Genomic DNA, 15975 nt, shown 5'->3' on the forward strand with positions numbered 1-15975 from the left:
CACCACTGCATTTTTTAATAAAAACTGAGCCAGTATAATGCAGAATGCAACTTTATTTCAAATTATTACACAGATGGTCACTTTTAGCCTCAGGTTGTATGGAAATTCCACAAAGACTTGAAATCTAAACAATTCTCCCGGCTGGTTTGAAACCAAAGCCAACGTCTGCCTTTAATGCCTCAAGATTATTCTCTAACCTTGATTTTGAAAAGGCTGAAAAGAAATCCTGGTCTCAGCAAATTCACTTGAATAACTTTTTCCACCTATTAATTAGACTTTGATTAGATTTGTTCAGGAAATTCTGGTACAGGAAGGAAGGAAGGGAAGGAGACGGGATACATTTTCAATGCAGTCATCCATTTGTCAAAGGTTTCTCCATTGTTACAAAACAAAAAGCACACTGCAAGCGATAAAACCTTCAGATAGACACACACAGATTTTTCCTCCTTTTGTGTACAGACTCCCCTGCTCCATCAACAGCCACCAAACCCAACTTGGGACTTGTCCGACATTCTGGGAGCATAACAATTCAGGTCTTATGCAGTTGCGATACTCCAAGTTCCTTAACTATGACCGCTCTTTCTTTCGGGAATATGAGTTCCCCTTAGCCCTCTCCAATTGCTAAGAATGTTAACCAAGATTTACTTTAAACCAGGATTTGTAACTGGGTTTCAAAGACCTGGTTAAGAGAGCCTGGTTAAGTGTTAGCCATGGCTAACCATGGTGCTGATGTAACACTTAGCCATGGTTAAGGCAGGTAGAAGAAAGTCACATTCTGCAAGGGAGGCAGCGCTGGAAGGTAAGGTGTTCCCCCCGAGACATATTCATCTGCAAAGCTCTTAGCAGCGTATTCTTTCAGGAATGCTGGGGCTGAGCCGGAGGCAACTGGAGTTGTACCAGCACAGCTGAGAAGCAAACCTTAAGGCCCAGGTAGCAATCACTAGCCCTTTTATAATGGTGCTACCCTGACAGCTAACCCATAACTTGGCTACACCCTGCCCTGGGAAAAGTCTCATTCGGTTGCCTGGGGGGCTGATTGCTCCCAGTCCTAGCTGCTGACTCCAAGCAGACAGCCTTCTCTCTGTCGGTTCCATATGCCATCTTTTTATCTGCTAGTCTGCTCGTTTAATTATATTTATTGCATTGTGTCTCATTAGCATAGCTGCCCTGAAGCCATTTTGCATTGAAAGAAGAGACATAAACGTAATTTATTTAGCGTATTTCTATGCTGCCGTTTATGGCAAAGCCGACCCACAACAGCTTCCACAGGACAATTAGCTTTATATGCCTGGGAAGAAAATCAGGCTTCCCAGTGACAGATGGGCACGACCCACCTTCCAGTCCAAACCCATCATGGCTTTTCTTTAGCCATCCACCTCTGATCCATCCCGGCCCTGGCCACCAAAAGTGTCCCCAGCCTCTTGCCTTGGATGGGTTGATGCCCTCTCCATTCTGCGGCGCCTTCTTCAGAAAGAGCCGGGAATCGGAAGGGCACGCTCTCTCAGCTATGAGCTTGCTGGGCATTCAAGGCACTTCTACCCACCCTTCCACCAGAAACGCTCCCGGAAATGCTCTGAGGCACCGATCACAACAAAAAGTCTCTGCCCTCAGGCTTACACTGCAAAGGCATTCTCAGAGAGTGCATGTCCTGGCCTTCACATCTACATACATGACAGTAATGCAGGTCCTGGAGCTGGATCCAAACACAGTAGAGGTGTTTCTTGCTTGCAGCAGCCAGTAGCCGGAGAGAAGTGGTAGGATCCAGGCCCCAGATGTCTTCTTCTCCTTAGAAAAAACAAGTGGCTGCTCTAAGACTACCTCCGATCTCTTGGCTGTGATTACAGGGCTGTCCGTATAAGCGCCATTACAGCAGGACCAAAGTGTCACGCACATGGTGCCTTGCGAGGTGGCTTCATTTGCGGCACGCACACACCCTGGCTCCGTCTACGGATGGTTCAAGAACGAACGCCGGACTTACACTCTGCAGCCTGGGACAGTTTGTCAGCGCTGAATTAGAAGCAGTAGGTGGCCTGGGGTTATTTCCTGTACCAGCTTTTGACTTTTTTCTATTAGGCAGGTGGGGAAGTGATTATGACGGCGGATCATACTACCTTGCCACTAGGGAAAAAGTATCTTCGTGGCCCTTCCACGGTACACTGTCACGGAATGAAGAATCCGCGAGTGTGAAAAGCTGGGCCCTCCCATTCATTTTTCCTAGCCCAGTCTGCAGATCTTCACACCCAGTAGGTGAATTCACCAAGATATGCGGTGGCTGCCATTTTGAAAAGGCCAGCCCTGGTGGGGGTGCCCAGCAGCTCAGTGTGCTGTGAGAGCCCAGTGTGTGGCTTATTTGAGGGTTAAACTGCCCAGGATAATGTTCAACCCACAAAAAAGCCATCGTGCCCATGTCTGCACTAGACGGTTTGCAGCAGGGGCCCGTGGGAACTGACATGTTCAAAACGGCAGCCAGATGAATTAACTGCTTCACCATGGTGCAAATCAACCCAGTATCTTACACAACACGAAACCGGACAGCAGCTTAAATTTAGCTCTTGATGGATGAGTAGAGAAGGTCATAGAATCATGGAACAGAAGAGTAGGAAGGGGCCATGACGGCCATCAGGTCCACCCCCTGCTGTTGCAGGACCCCACGTCACACCATCCCACTCAGGTGGCTGCCCAGTTTCTTTCTGAATGCCTCCAGTGTGGGAGAGCCCCCCACCTCTCCAGGCAGCTGGTTCCACTGTTGTATTGCTCTGACAGTGAGGAAGCTTCTGATGACCAGACATTGTTTCCTGATCCTCTTCAGATCACAGGCCCAGAGAAACACGTCTGCTTTTGCAGCAACAAGCCTACCTCTATTTTTAGAAGTGGTGGCAGCCAGCACTTGCCCACGAGCGCTGCCGTGTGCGTGGGCTTGCATTCCTGGCAGTCGTTCCAACCCACAGGCGCATCGCTGATGCCCGTACATGGCCTCCAACACCCTTCTCTGCACCGGAAAGGACCTGCATCCCCTCTGGGAAGGGTGAGGCGGTTTTCCACAGGGAAAAGCCCGAGCCACCAACGGGAGCGTCTCTGCCTGGAAAAGACTTTCTCTGCAGCGGCTGTCGCTTGTGGTGCAGTCGTCAGAAGTCCCTTGCACAGTGGTATTCTCTGCGCAGCTGAGGTTGTAGCTCAGAACACCCACCCACACGGCTTTTGTTTGCAGGAGTGTGCGGCCTGCAGACAGAAATAGAGTGGAACAACTGGTGACGGCTCCCCGCAGCCCCCGAGGGCGAGGGTGCAGCTGCAACTTAATCAGCTTCCAACCACCGTAGGAATGAGGCCTGGCTGCAGAGGAGCCGCGCCCGTGGCTGGCTGCCTCTTTTGGTGGCCAGGAGCTCCGGACACGGCCTTGAGTGGACACCTGGCCGGCACAGCGCTTGCTCGGATGCAGAAGGCCGGGGGCCCCAGTGAAGCCTCTGGCTGGGTCAGCGTCGTGTGTATCCTGGGAAGCGGCTTCTGATGCTGCAGAGTGGGTACATGGTCCCCTTTCCAGCCCTTGCCTCGAGCGGCAAAGCGATCAGAGGCACTCCTGGCTGTGGGACCCACGGCCTGTCCCCAGGCTGGATCTGGCACCGGCCTCCATGACTGAGTGATGGACCACACGAGAAACCTTTACTGGGATATGCGCATTATTTCAGCAAGGTGATTAACCAAATCCTTAACCATATAAAAGAAAAGAAAAGAAAGCACAGGCCCCAAGAAAATTAAGACTTTTTTTTAAAGATCTGCTCAGCACAAACATTTTGCGAAACTGAAGCTGGTGTTCAAAGGCCCCTCTGTTTCATTATGTGCTAGCAGAACGTGGAGGGTCCACGTTGTTACAATAAGGAGCGTTTGCTTACATTTTTGTTCCTTCGGAATTATTCTGCTACGTCCGTAAAATATGAAGCGTGATTGACAAAGTGTGAGGTCAAACTCGTTTCACCTTTCTTTACACTTAAGCCAATGGCAATGGGCCAGACTTTTCTGAAGTGCTGAGTTAAATGATACAGATACAGTATCTTTCCTAAGTTAAGATGAAGGCTCTGCTTTCCCGGTAATTCGATTAAATGATGGCTGCAAATGAAAAATGAGAAGAGACACCATGGAACTCTGAAGTTATGCAATGCACAAAAAAGGTCGTTCAAATCAAAGGGAAAGACGCTGCACTGGCTATTCTGTTTTGTTTTTTTTAGCAATTGCCACTGTGAGGGCAAGAGGATGGGCAGGCGAAGCTGAGACACCGTCACTGGTCGGTTTGCTTGTTTTACTGTGCACAAACGCCTTCACTTCAACATTCTCCCAGGAAATGAATTCTCCCAGTCAAACATAAACAATACAGATTAACTCAGCTGGAAGATACCCAGAGCTTGCAAATGAAGATTTAATTTCTCTGTCTCACGTTGCCTTGGATTGTACCTTAATTATTAACACAACTGGCTGATTGGGAAAAGACAAACAACTCAACTGACTCCCATCTGCGAATCAGGCTGGGATTTATTGATCTTTATTCAAGTGCCAGAACAATTAAAGCATGAAAGCAAGCAGGACAGGTAACTGAGGAGGGCGGCGGCGAATTCCTGGTTGGCCACCGCATGAACCGGATGCTGGATACGACGACCCTCTGGCCTGATCCACAGCCAGGGCACTTCGTACGCTCCTCTCTCACTACATGGACTAAGGAAAAGGTGCCATCCCCTTCCTAAGTATGCAGCAGACCCGCTGCAGAGTCGTGACAGCTAACGGTCTCCCCAGTGCAGCTCTCATAATCAGCTGGACCACCGACAGGCGTCTCTGGATTTGTCACGAGGCCACTTCCTAGTCTAACGGAAAAGTCAGTGTGCTGTCAAGGGTGTCGTCTTTGCACCCCACAAATGTCGGACTTAAAAGTACTGCACGGATTTGAGGACTGTGGGTATCACGGAGGGGTTTTTTCCTTCAAATAAAAGGAAATTCCTTATCAGTTTTCCCCCCTCTAATGCAAGGCTGCACTGTACGGAGTTGAGGGAAGACATGTTTGCTGCGCAGACTTTAAGAAATGGGTATGCAGAGGGCTTTTCTGCACGGGCCATGAATGAGCGCTGGTCCTTCCTCATTCAGAATTGTTCACAGGTTCTTTGGATGAAGGTGGACCTTCCAGTTCCATTTCTGTTTCATGAAAGCAAAAAAGATACACTTTTGCTGCTTGGGGAATTGCATTATCCCACTATAGCACTGAGCTACCTGGCGGTCCTGCAGCAGAAAAGCAGGACAGGTCAAGATCTTTCTGGAGAGCAAGAAGCTCAATTTCATAATAAAACTGCCAGCAGATTCAGCAAATTAACAGCTACCTGTAGAACAGCATGAGAGATGTGATCCAGGAGGTGCCTGCGATTGGTTTTGCTGTCCGCCACTGCTTTGATTTCAACTTATATCGTCGCCTGTGCTGGCTTATTAAATTCCATTACGGTTGCTCTTCCGTTACGATTACTGTCTTAGCATGACACATATTGGATCACTTAAGAATTTGGCTTCCCAGATGAAGTTGTCTTAAAGGGAATGCATTATGTTAGCAGCTTTCAGAATTACTAATATCTTCCATGCTTTTCCAAGTCTTCTAGCAAATCAAGCTGGTGACAGGTTGTCAAAAACTCAGACAAATATTGCAGGTTAAATAAGGGTGAAATGGTTTGTGGATCTGGTAATTGGAGTTGGACAACAGTTCAATTAACACCTCTAACATAATTAGCACTCTTGTCATTTCAGCTGGAATTCCTATTTGCTGTCTGGAGCCACATAGTCTCTGACAATAGCAAGAGGCCAGCAGAAGATGCTCTTGTATGCAAGATTTATGCAACCAGAAAACAATCCCACAGGGACAGATGTGATAGTCAGGAATGAAATACAATTTCCCTACATGATTCACCCACTTGAACAGCCTATGATTTTGTTAATTCATGTGTATCATGCAGCCAATTGAAATAAAACAAACGTTAAAGGTAAATTAAGACAGAAGAACCAACAGCAGCAGCTTCCAGATATTTGACTTACTCAGACAAGGACCTGGCTCATGCATGATGAAAACCCAGACTATGGGTTGAATATGAGCTGCCACTGAATTGTGGGTTGTTGAATCATGGGTTGTCATTATGTGACACCTCTGCCCCATGGTTGAACTATGGCTTGGCACAGCTCAGAGCTTGCAACCAAGCCAACCAACCAAGGGACGAAAGATTTTAATTTCAAAGCAGAAGCTTCAGAGCCTGGTTTAAAACCATTTTTGGGAGTGGGGGAGTTGTCCTTAACAGCTACCAAGCTCTTGATCATTTATACAGGAAAAAAGCTAAAAGAAAACAATGTTTAAATGAAGGGTGGTAAGATATGAGCATGAGCACAAGTGTTGTTTTTAGTAAGACTGATCAGTTATATTTGCTATTATTTTTTGCTACCGCATAGCCTTGGAAAGGACTTGCTTTAAACACTGGAGGATGAAGATTAGAAACATCTTGAATAATAACACTGTTCTGGAAAGGCACTCCGGTTCTCAAAGAAATATTTAAAGAGCAGGAAATATATTCAGCTCCGTTCCTGTAATATTACACGGATAAATGGATCTAGGCAGGGTCTTGACAGGATGAGACATTTTCATGACAACAACTGGAGAACTTTTCGGATGCGCTCACATTTCTCCAGAAGGCTAGAGTCTTCCGCCTCAGAACTGTCGTATTCCTTCATGAGCGCTTCTGCCTTCTGTATAGTTACCCCTCGTGCACCTCCTTGAAGCCCTTCAAGGTACCTCAGCAAAATGGAAAAATATTCATCAGGGACCTTTAAAACAAGAGGGGAGAGAAAAGGAAGGGTCTAGTCCCATTTGACGGCTTTGGAACGAGACAACGCCACACACAGAGATGGACGCGTACGAGGAAATATTAAACAGGAGAAAGCAATTTGATCAGTTTGCTCTTGCCTACACAATATGCATATCCAAGTACACGAACCACGGAAAAGTCTCTTTTCCTTTTTGGAGCACGGTGGATAGAGTGGCAGATTTGGACTCCAGAAGACCGAGGTCAGGGCAGCCGCTTCCGTGTGTTTTCCCAAAGTAACATCTGACGGGCTTAGCTTGCTGCCATTCTCCCAAATGGGGAAAAGTACTTCAGATCAAGCCGTGTTGCTGCAGCCTTTGCCTGCACATTGCTTTGCACTGATTTCCCCGGACTGCAGGGCCCGAGACCTTTGCCTTTATTAAGTGCAACATGGGGCAGGATCCAAGTCTGACGTGCGAGTCCATGTGTCAAGCACAACGGAGGCGGCACGAACATCTCCATCAGGCTGAAAATCTCCAAAGGTCCAAAACGCTTTCCTATGAACAAGGAGGACTAAGGGATTGCAAAACTGCAAGAGTCACGGTCTTGCATTTCCAATTCTATCTGTGCTGTACCTTCCCTATAGGTCAACGAGCTCTAAGAATTTCCCCTCAATTGCAATACTTCCCATTAACCCAGGTGTTGCAGACTGTTTTCATTCCTACAAGCTCAAAATGCACTCACAAGACGTGGGTGTACTTCAGCTTGAAGATTTATGCTAGTAAAACAGCTGCTTGTTTTGCAGCGTGTGATAAAAGCAGACCCACACAGCTGCCCCACTCAGAGTCAGATCAGGGGTAACTGCTGGCTGGCACAGCTTACCAGTAGTGCTGACACCAACTGGCAGCAACAGGTCTCTGAGATTCCAGGCCGGACTTCGTTCCGGCCTACCTGACAATGCTGACATCAAACCGGGAACCTTCTGCCTGCTGGCACAGCTACCACTGAACCATCACTACTGGCGAATTTTCAGAGAAAGGAGAAAATATCAGGACATACCTTGTCTTTATCATACATGTGTAGAAGAAGCCATGTTTGCCTCGTCTTTTGAAACTTCCATTCTTCCGGTCTTTTAGCCCAACTGCAGCAAAATAAGTAAACAGAAAAAATCAAACAAGTTTAACAACCTAGCAAAATAATGTTCATACTAAATGTAGCTTTAAAGGAGACAATAAAACCTGCGGAAAAGCTAGCTTACTCCAAACAGCGGTGGGACCAGAAAAAATAATGGGGGGGGGGGGGGCAGAAAAGTGTGAGGTCAAGGAGCGACATCTTTCCTTCAAGGGGAAGAAGGAAAGGGGTCAACCAATGTGGGGTGGCAGGAGTAATGTAGGGGCATTCCCCACACCTGCTGCCCAAACATAAAATGTTTTGAAATTTAAATTACGTTCTTGCTATGTCAAATTTAAGGAAGCCCATTAAACACAGTTGGATTGGTGCTGGGTGCTTCCAACTGAATGCAGTCACTGACCCATACCCGGCAAACAGAGTTTGTCTGGTAGAAATGCAGGGTTGGAGAAACGTCTTGATCTGCGACCAAATCACAGCAGGCTGGGAACTGGAAGGCAAGGCTGTGGCTGGTTTGCGCCTGGCTTAATGTTAGGGCTATGAGGCTGCTTGGCTGCAAAATTTGGATCAGGAGGCCTTTGCTTTAAAGTAAGGGAAAGCTTGCCAGTTGTGGATGTCTGAATCTGGGCACTACAGTTAGTTTTAATGGAGGCTTGCAAAAGAAGCCAACCATTATCCATGAGTCGCGATGCTGGCTTGCTTCAGTAACCATAGCTGAGATGAGCTACCACTTGGGATGATAAACTGGGATTAATCTAGACAGATGCAGAAGATTCCAAACTCATGGCTGCACTGGAAGAAAGGGAGGCAGGGACGTGCAAAACAGGGGGGTGTTGCAGCTTGTCCTGATAACAAGAAGCCACAGTTTAACTCTTGCAAGGTTGTCAATCCTTGATTGGTGTCTGGTATCTGGATGGCTGAGTTAAAGGGATGGAATCAGGTGGTTTTAATGGACCATTTGGTTTGGAGATACAGACTGGCTCAGGCATAACGCTAAACCATGGTTTGGGGAGCTTTGCAAGGGTTTCTGTTTCCTAATGGAACAAAGAAACCTGGTTTGGTTGTGTCCAACAAACCACGATATGAAAACTGTGGTCTTCCATGAGGTCCCAACTTGAAATACATACTTAAATTGCCGGCCAATCTGCAATTGTAACAATCCACATTTGCAAATTGTTTCCAAAATACCCCATTTTCAATTTTTAAATATGCAGAAATAATTCCTGGCTTTATTTGTGCAGAGATGAAGGTGCTTACCAACCAAGCATTATAGATGAAGAATGTGTCTTAAAAGCTAATGCAGGTAGCAATAAATGTAGAAACAGAAAATGAGTTTTCTTGCATTCTTCAACACTTCTTCAAATAAAAAGTTATTGTATTGCTGTTTGGCCTACGTTAAAGAAAAACCTCTAAAAGTTAATTCGTACAGTAAAATGGCAATTCGTAAGGTATTGTATTAGAATTGAAATGCAAGCACATTAGAACTGTATCTTTGTACACAGGAAAACAAAACCAATTTTGTGGAGGTATGAATGAAAACAGAAGTACTGCATTTTTCATGTGCAAACTCAAAAATAAATTGGAAAGGGGATTCTACAAGTGTGCTGATACAGTTCCAACATTGTCAAGTCTGGTACACTGAAACATTCCACAAATTGAATCTGTTCTGCTCTAGCAAAGAAATTGCGCAGTGAACTCAGCACAGTCACGAATTTGGCCAGGAGCTGCGCCGTCCTTTAAATACAACAATATCAACTTCCTTTCCTAGAGTCAAAAGTCCTCAGACAATTGGTCAGCTAGGCTGTATTTCCATCCGAAGCAAAGAGGGAATCAAGAAATACCTCACTTAAAGAACAGTAAGAACATGGGGAAGGAAGCCAGTGTAGAATAATGTAGTTCTGGAGAATCCTGGCTTAGCGTTCACAGTCCTGTACACAAGCCGGACTTCTCGCACGTGTCTCTTCCAGCCAGCAGGAGAGGCTAAGCTAACCGGGACTCAGTTCTTGGCTTGTCTCTTCCTTTGCAATCCAGAAGCATGAAATGGGGTTATTCTTGGTTTGAGATTTGTCACTTGTGTCAGTCACCGAGCTTTCAATTTCTGGCTAATCTGGAAACAGCCTGGTGGGAGCATCAGGCAGTGGGGACCATTACACTTCGCGCAAAGCAGGACGATGTTTTCCAGGACGTGCAGAAAGGACCAGCAGAACACCAGGAAACTTTCAACGCAGCCCTCAGGCTTGCAGGATTGTTGCCTCCTAGAAAACTGCGTGCTTGGGGTGTGGCATTGGCTGGATGGAGTCCCATAAACCGAGACTCAATACCAACAGGATGGACCCACTGTGAGTGGCCCAGTTGCCCAGTTTTGTGGTGTCCGACCTGTCCGGGGGACTCCCAAAAGGATCATGTTTGTGCCTGGTGATCCTTGCGTCACCGGCACTGTCATTGGCGGCATGGTGCCTTCCGTGGCACCGCACAACGCTTCCCCAGCTTAGGTGGATAGGCCAACAACGACCCAATCCAGACAGAAATATCCCGGCTGCAGTCAACTGGCAAGCACTCGCTGGGGTTATTGTAACGGATTACACACGGGTCACAGCTAAAAGCGTCTACCGGCAAAAGGGGGCAGTGCGATTGTGAACAGGGGCTCAGGTGCACGGCACTGCCATGCAGGCGCTGTGCAAGGTCTGTGGGTGGCAGGGGACTGGAATCAGGCCAGCGGCCTTGCAGCATGTTCAGACAGAAGCCACCATGGGAGGAATCCGAGAGAAAGTCACCCGCTGCTGCTTGGACGAGTCCTACACACGTTAACGCCTCTCCGCACAGGATCCCAGTGTGAGAGATGCCCGGGGATGCGAGGCGGCTTCCCTCCAAGTCCCCCAGCACAGGCGGTCCGCAGAGAGCTAGAGCCATCTGCGTACAGCTGAGCAGCTCTGTGAGACTCCTTCCTCCTTCGCCGTGCGGCACATGAGGCGCTGCAGATGTTACGTCCAGATGTCCATGTTATCTTACACCTAATTCTGGTCGGCCTGAGGGCTGAGGTCAGCACTGATTAAGCCACAGGGTAATGCAGAAGAGGAAAGGCGACTCATTTTGCTTCCCTCCCACGATGAACATCTTGGGGGGTGGCGGTACAGGGGAAGAGGGCCCCAAATGCTGGCCTGCGCGCCTCTCCGGCATGCGGGATCATTTACAAACAGGGTGGCTAATCCCCCTCATTTATACACTTTAAAAAAAATGCTCATCAGGCGATGGATACGTTACCAGCCTTGGGGGAAGGAAAAGAAAAAGCATAATACCATCTCATTTTCTTCTTCTCTCGCAATACCACAATGTCACAAACTCCCTGATACGTGCATTAAACATATTCTTGTGCGGGAGGAGATCTGAGCTTGGCTAAGGCTGACAGCTTATTTTGGATGCTTCTAATGGATTAAGGGTTTTCTGGTTGGTTTCAATTTTTCTTTAATTTTTTTATTTGGAGAGGATTTTGCCTCCCTCCTTTCTTTCTGGCCTCATTTGAGTTTTAAGAGGAGAAATGACATGAGGGATATGAGAGGGGAAGATTTCTCATTAAAACACCCAAGAACAAAATAACGTATGTGTATCTGAGCAAGTCCTAAGCTCCCAGTCTTGCATTCTTTATCCGCTCCAACAGCGCTGTTCAAATCAAGCTGCTTTCACTGTTGTCTTTTTAAAATCTCGAAAGAGGACTTATTTACCAGTCAAGGAGTTTCATGTTTTTAGAATGCAAGCCAGGGAAATGGCATGAAGCGGCTTCGCGGTATTTGCAATAGAACATACAACAGGAGAACGATGTGGCACTGAAAATTCCTGGTGGGAAGATCCTTCTATGTAGATGTGAATGTGCTACTAGTAGCTGAGGGAATCAGGAAGTCCCTGGTTCAAATTTTGCTCTTGCCACGGTTGTAAACAGCCTGGAGATTTTTTTGTAAAAATAACAGATGATATAGAAACATATTAAACAAACGAATTAGGTTAACATAGGTCTCTCTCACATCATCACTGCGCCGAAGTTGGCTGATCCCAGTTTGTGAAGTGGGACCTCGTGCCCTGTGAATAGACTACAAACAGAGGCACACATCCCACGGTGTTTCTGGCACTCAACGGGAAGGAACTACCCCACAAACTTGCCACCACTCAGTGTGCCGCGGGGCTGCGCTGCTCACGGGTGCGTGTTTCCTCTTAATATGCCTAGATGCACTCGCCTTGCTTACATTGTTCAATTGGTTGGGAATTTGGTTTTAAATCTGGCATCGAAACTTTATGCTGTTCCATGGTATTTGCAGTCTATTTTGCTGCCTTGCAGGAATGACTGTCAGAGGCGCAGGGGGCTTCAGCAATTCAGTGTACAGAAATGAACATGGCAAGAGCTGAAGGAGAAGCGACAGGAATCGAATGGACTGCAGAAGCAGCCTTTTGTAAGCGCCTGATGCCATCATCCCAAGATGCAAGCCCTCGCCATGATGCCCAGACGGCTTTCTTGACACTTCATCGTTAAATAACCCTTTCAAAGCATTTAAGCGAATCCAGAGAAGCTTCATTCCAGTGAAAGCAGAGGGACAAAGCTGAGGAGTGGTAGTCCCGGGGGAGAACTGAACCTCAAGGAGAACTTTGTTCTGGTGTTGCTCAAATGTCAAAAGCCCGTTAAACAGCCTAGCATATTTCACAAGGAAGTTACACTGCTTGGTCACCGTGCTTGATGCTTTTAAGAGATTTGTGACCAGGCAGCTGTGCCATGGGCACTGCTACGGAGGTGCATCACCTCACTTAACACTTCATCAGTAGCACTGACTACTATGCTATGAACAGATGTTTCCAATGTCATTTTCAGTTGTGTATTCTTCCTGGGATCCTTCCTCCATCTTGATAGACAAAAGAACACGAGAACCTACAACAATAACCAGCTGTTTCAGTCTCCGCATCTTCATGAACTGATTGTGAATTGTGCAAGCTTTTAAGAGGATTCCAAAAATCTCTCCACTTTCACAAGTCTGTCACTACCAACTGGAACTACTATTGCAAATGGTAACTCACCTTTTTATTTACTTCCCTAAGCATAACCCTTACATATTCGCTGCACATTCCAATCCTACGCATGTTTATTTAGAATCCTCGTGGAGGTCACTGTGACTTACTCCAGAGTGTGTCTGAGGCTTGATTTTATATCCTGCAGCCTCAAAGAATATTGTAAAACAGTTTGCTCCCATGATGCACAACACGCATTTTTAAAGACTGCAGAAAAGGAACAGGATTCCAGATGTTTATTGCAGATTTCTTCTGGTAAAAGATCATGGAGGCTTTTGAATAACAAAAAACTTTTCACCATGTTAACTTGTGTAAAGTTCTGGGTGACTCAAAAGCATGGTGCAATGAACCTTTGCAAAACAAAGACAATTCTTCCATTTTTTCATCACTTGGACACAAGAAAAACCCAGAGACAAATTCAGTGCGGCTGATGCTACCCAATGGGTCTGACTCCCTCATTTTAAGGTGCAATGAAAATGATGACATGTTTTGAAAAGAAGTTCTCAAGGAAAGCCAGATATGATCCTGAACGTTTATTAAGGAATTAAAACATCAAAATATTCTTACACTGAAAAGAGCTAGAGAATATTTATGAGAATGTTCTTATTTATTCTCCTGTCCCACTTTGATTTGCCTACCCCAACTTCATTCCTGATGCAGGTGAACTCAAAGGAAAATGAAGGGACACTTTCTTCTAAAGTATCTACACTTGGATGCTATTCATAAAAAACTAACTACACCTTTCTGGAACCATCCTATTAATGACAAATGGAAGTAATAACAATTGCATTAAAATTCCTCTTGTATTATATAGATATGCTCTTTATTATTTTAACTCTGGGATTGTGAAGCTCTAATGACTCCCTGGAGCTAACTGATTAATAATCATGTTCAGCTATTTAAAATTTTAATTTTATCTTTGCTTGACAGGCTTAAACGCTTCCCTGGAGCAAGGAATTGCTAGTATATTTCACATGGTTGAGCTATAACCAAGTAGCTTTCATGTTTCCCAGGAGTGAGAGGTGTTAATTCTTTACAAGATATAGTATAAAATTGTTCAACAAGGAAAAATTAGTAAATCACACCAACTCCACTACTACTTTTTCAGGGCGATGTTTGTTTTACTCATTTGATTTGTCAATTGAGTTTTAAAAAGTTGTGCCCCACCTCACACCCCTGACCTTGCACATCACAAAAACAGGTTATATGGAAAGAAGTCAAGGGCTGGGAATGGCCTGGAAACGCGAAAGCTTCGCTGGAAAGGCAGGGTCCTTCATTGTTTCCATTCCTGTAAATTACAATTAACAACATGTTACTCTGCCTCTTGGAATACACAGAACTATAGCTGGAGCCAAAGTGTGCTTTTTAATTGAGATCTAAAAGGAATGGTCGCAAGACTTCAGGACTGTCCATTTGTCCAGTCTAATATTTAATAAAAAGGTGAAGTACGGATTTGTGCAAAATATACTCAGAAAGCAACTCGCTCCTGACAAATTATATATAGAAGCCCCAGTGGGTGCGATCCAAAAGCAACCCCACGCAAACACCACCGATATAGTGGTGTCTTGGATTTAAAGTGTTGTCTTTCAAAGCCCACTGGCAATCCGAAACAGCTCTTTTGATTCCAGTCTGGAGTAAGGTCAAATTAGCTGTAAAGCTGCAATTTCATGACTGGGATTTGCCACGCTTTTTTCAATTATAAAAAGCTGTTGTGGGGAGTGGACACCGATCTGGATCGGACCCAAGGTGCTGCTGTGCGGGTCCCATCCTGAACATTCTTCCAAGTCTCTTCCCTCCAACTGCTATCCGTAATTGGAAAAGACAGGAAGAATTCCCACATGAAGTGTAGCTTGACCCTCGGCTCATGGTTATGAAAGAGGAACACTGCCTTCCAAACAACTGTGATGAATTATTATTCATAACAGGGTTTTGCAAATGTAAACAACTATTCTCTTTGGAACAGGCCGACGACTGGGGACACTGGTGGGCGGACGCTCTCCCAGACGCTTTCAGCCTAATGGTGCAATTCAGCCACTCCCTTGGTGTTCTGAGAAGTCGAGCAATGACGAAGCCGGGAAGGTGACCAGAACTCTGGTGGCATCAGAGGTGCTTTGTGGCACGTCTCTGCCATCCCCGCCTGCACACAGCTCAGGTCGACTCGGCTTTTCTGAATGGTCTGAAATCTGATTCACAAATTGTAGATTCCTTGATAGCTGACCGGGGCAAGTTTGCACAAGAAGGGATGCATTTGGGGGCGGCGGCGGGGGGGGGGGGGGGTTGGCTGGAATTAAATTTGTAACTTAAACAGTTGTTTTTCCAGGAAGGAAACAGGTAGATTTATTTATTTGAAACTTTTGTATACCGTCCACTACCAAATGGTCTCGGGACAGTCTTACAATGAAATGAAGTGGAGCAAAGCATCCAATCTATACAAAAAAACCCCACTCAGAATCTCAAGCTAAACCTTAAAATACTGGGAAAATAAAAAGGGTTTGGCCAGGCACCAAAAAGAATAAAGTGTTGGTGCCAGGCGGACCTCTCTAGGGAGGGTATTCCATCACTGGGGCACCACCACAGGGAAGGCCCTTCTCCGGGTAGCCACCCTCCCAACCTCCTCCAAGGAGGGCTCTAGATGAAGTTCCGCATAGTATTCAGACATTTAACCTCTGCCAGGTACTTTTAGATTCCAGAGGAAGCACCCACAAGGGGATGGTGAGGTGCAGTCTAATGCAGTTCTCCTGCTATTCAAGTTTGAGAGTGCCTCCGATCAGCAAGACCCACGGACCAGAATAAAGGGACAAGAGGAATAGTGCCCTTTTCTGAGTCTCCAGATGCATTAAGGTAACCCTTGAAATGTTCCGGGCAACAGTGTGGTGGTGCGGTCAGTCCACAGGTATTTTCAGATCCACTTCTGAGTGGGGAGGTCTAATGAGGTGTCCTGCTGCAGCAGGGGGTTGGGCTCGATGGCCTTCCTGGCCCCTTCCAACTCTCC

The 15975-nt window shown here is 46.2% G+C and overlaps 1 protein-coding gene across 1 annotated transcript in view; it reads right to left on the minus strand.

Moving 5' to 3' along the window:
* CUNH7orf50 (chromosome unknown C7orf50 homolog) overlaps positions 1–15975 on the minus strand; it is a 111567-nt gene that overhangs the window by 1272 nt on the left and 94320 nt on the right. The window contains exons 4-5 of the mRNA XM_044433650.1: positions 7869–7950; positions 6687–6831 (exon numbers count right to left, since the gene is read on the minus strand). Coding sequence (XP_044289585.1) covers positions 6687–6831; positions 7869–7950 — 227 coding nt within the window. The remainder of the gene's footprint in view (positions 1–6686; positions 6832–7868; positions 7951–15975) is intronic.

Source organism: Varanus komodoensis, unplaced genomic scaffold (assembly GCF_004798865.1).
Source record: "Varanus komodoensis strain SLA01 unplaced genomic scaffold, ASM479886v1 scaffold26, whole genome shotgun sequence".
NCBI classification, from domain to species: domain Eukaryota; kingdom Metazoa; phylum Chordata; class Lepidosauria; order Squamata; family Varanidae; genus Varanus; species Varanus komodoensis.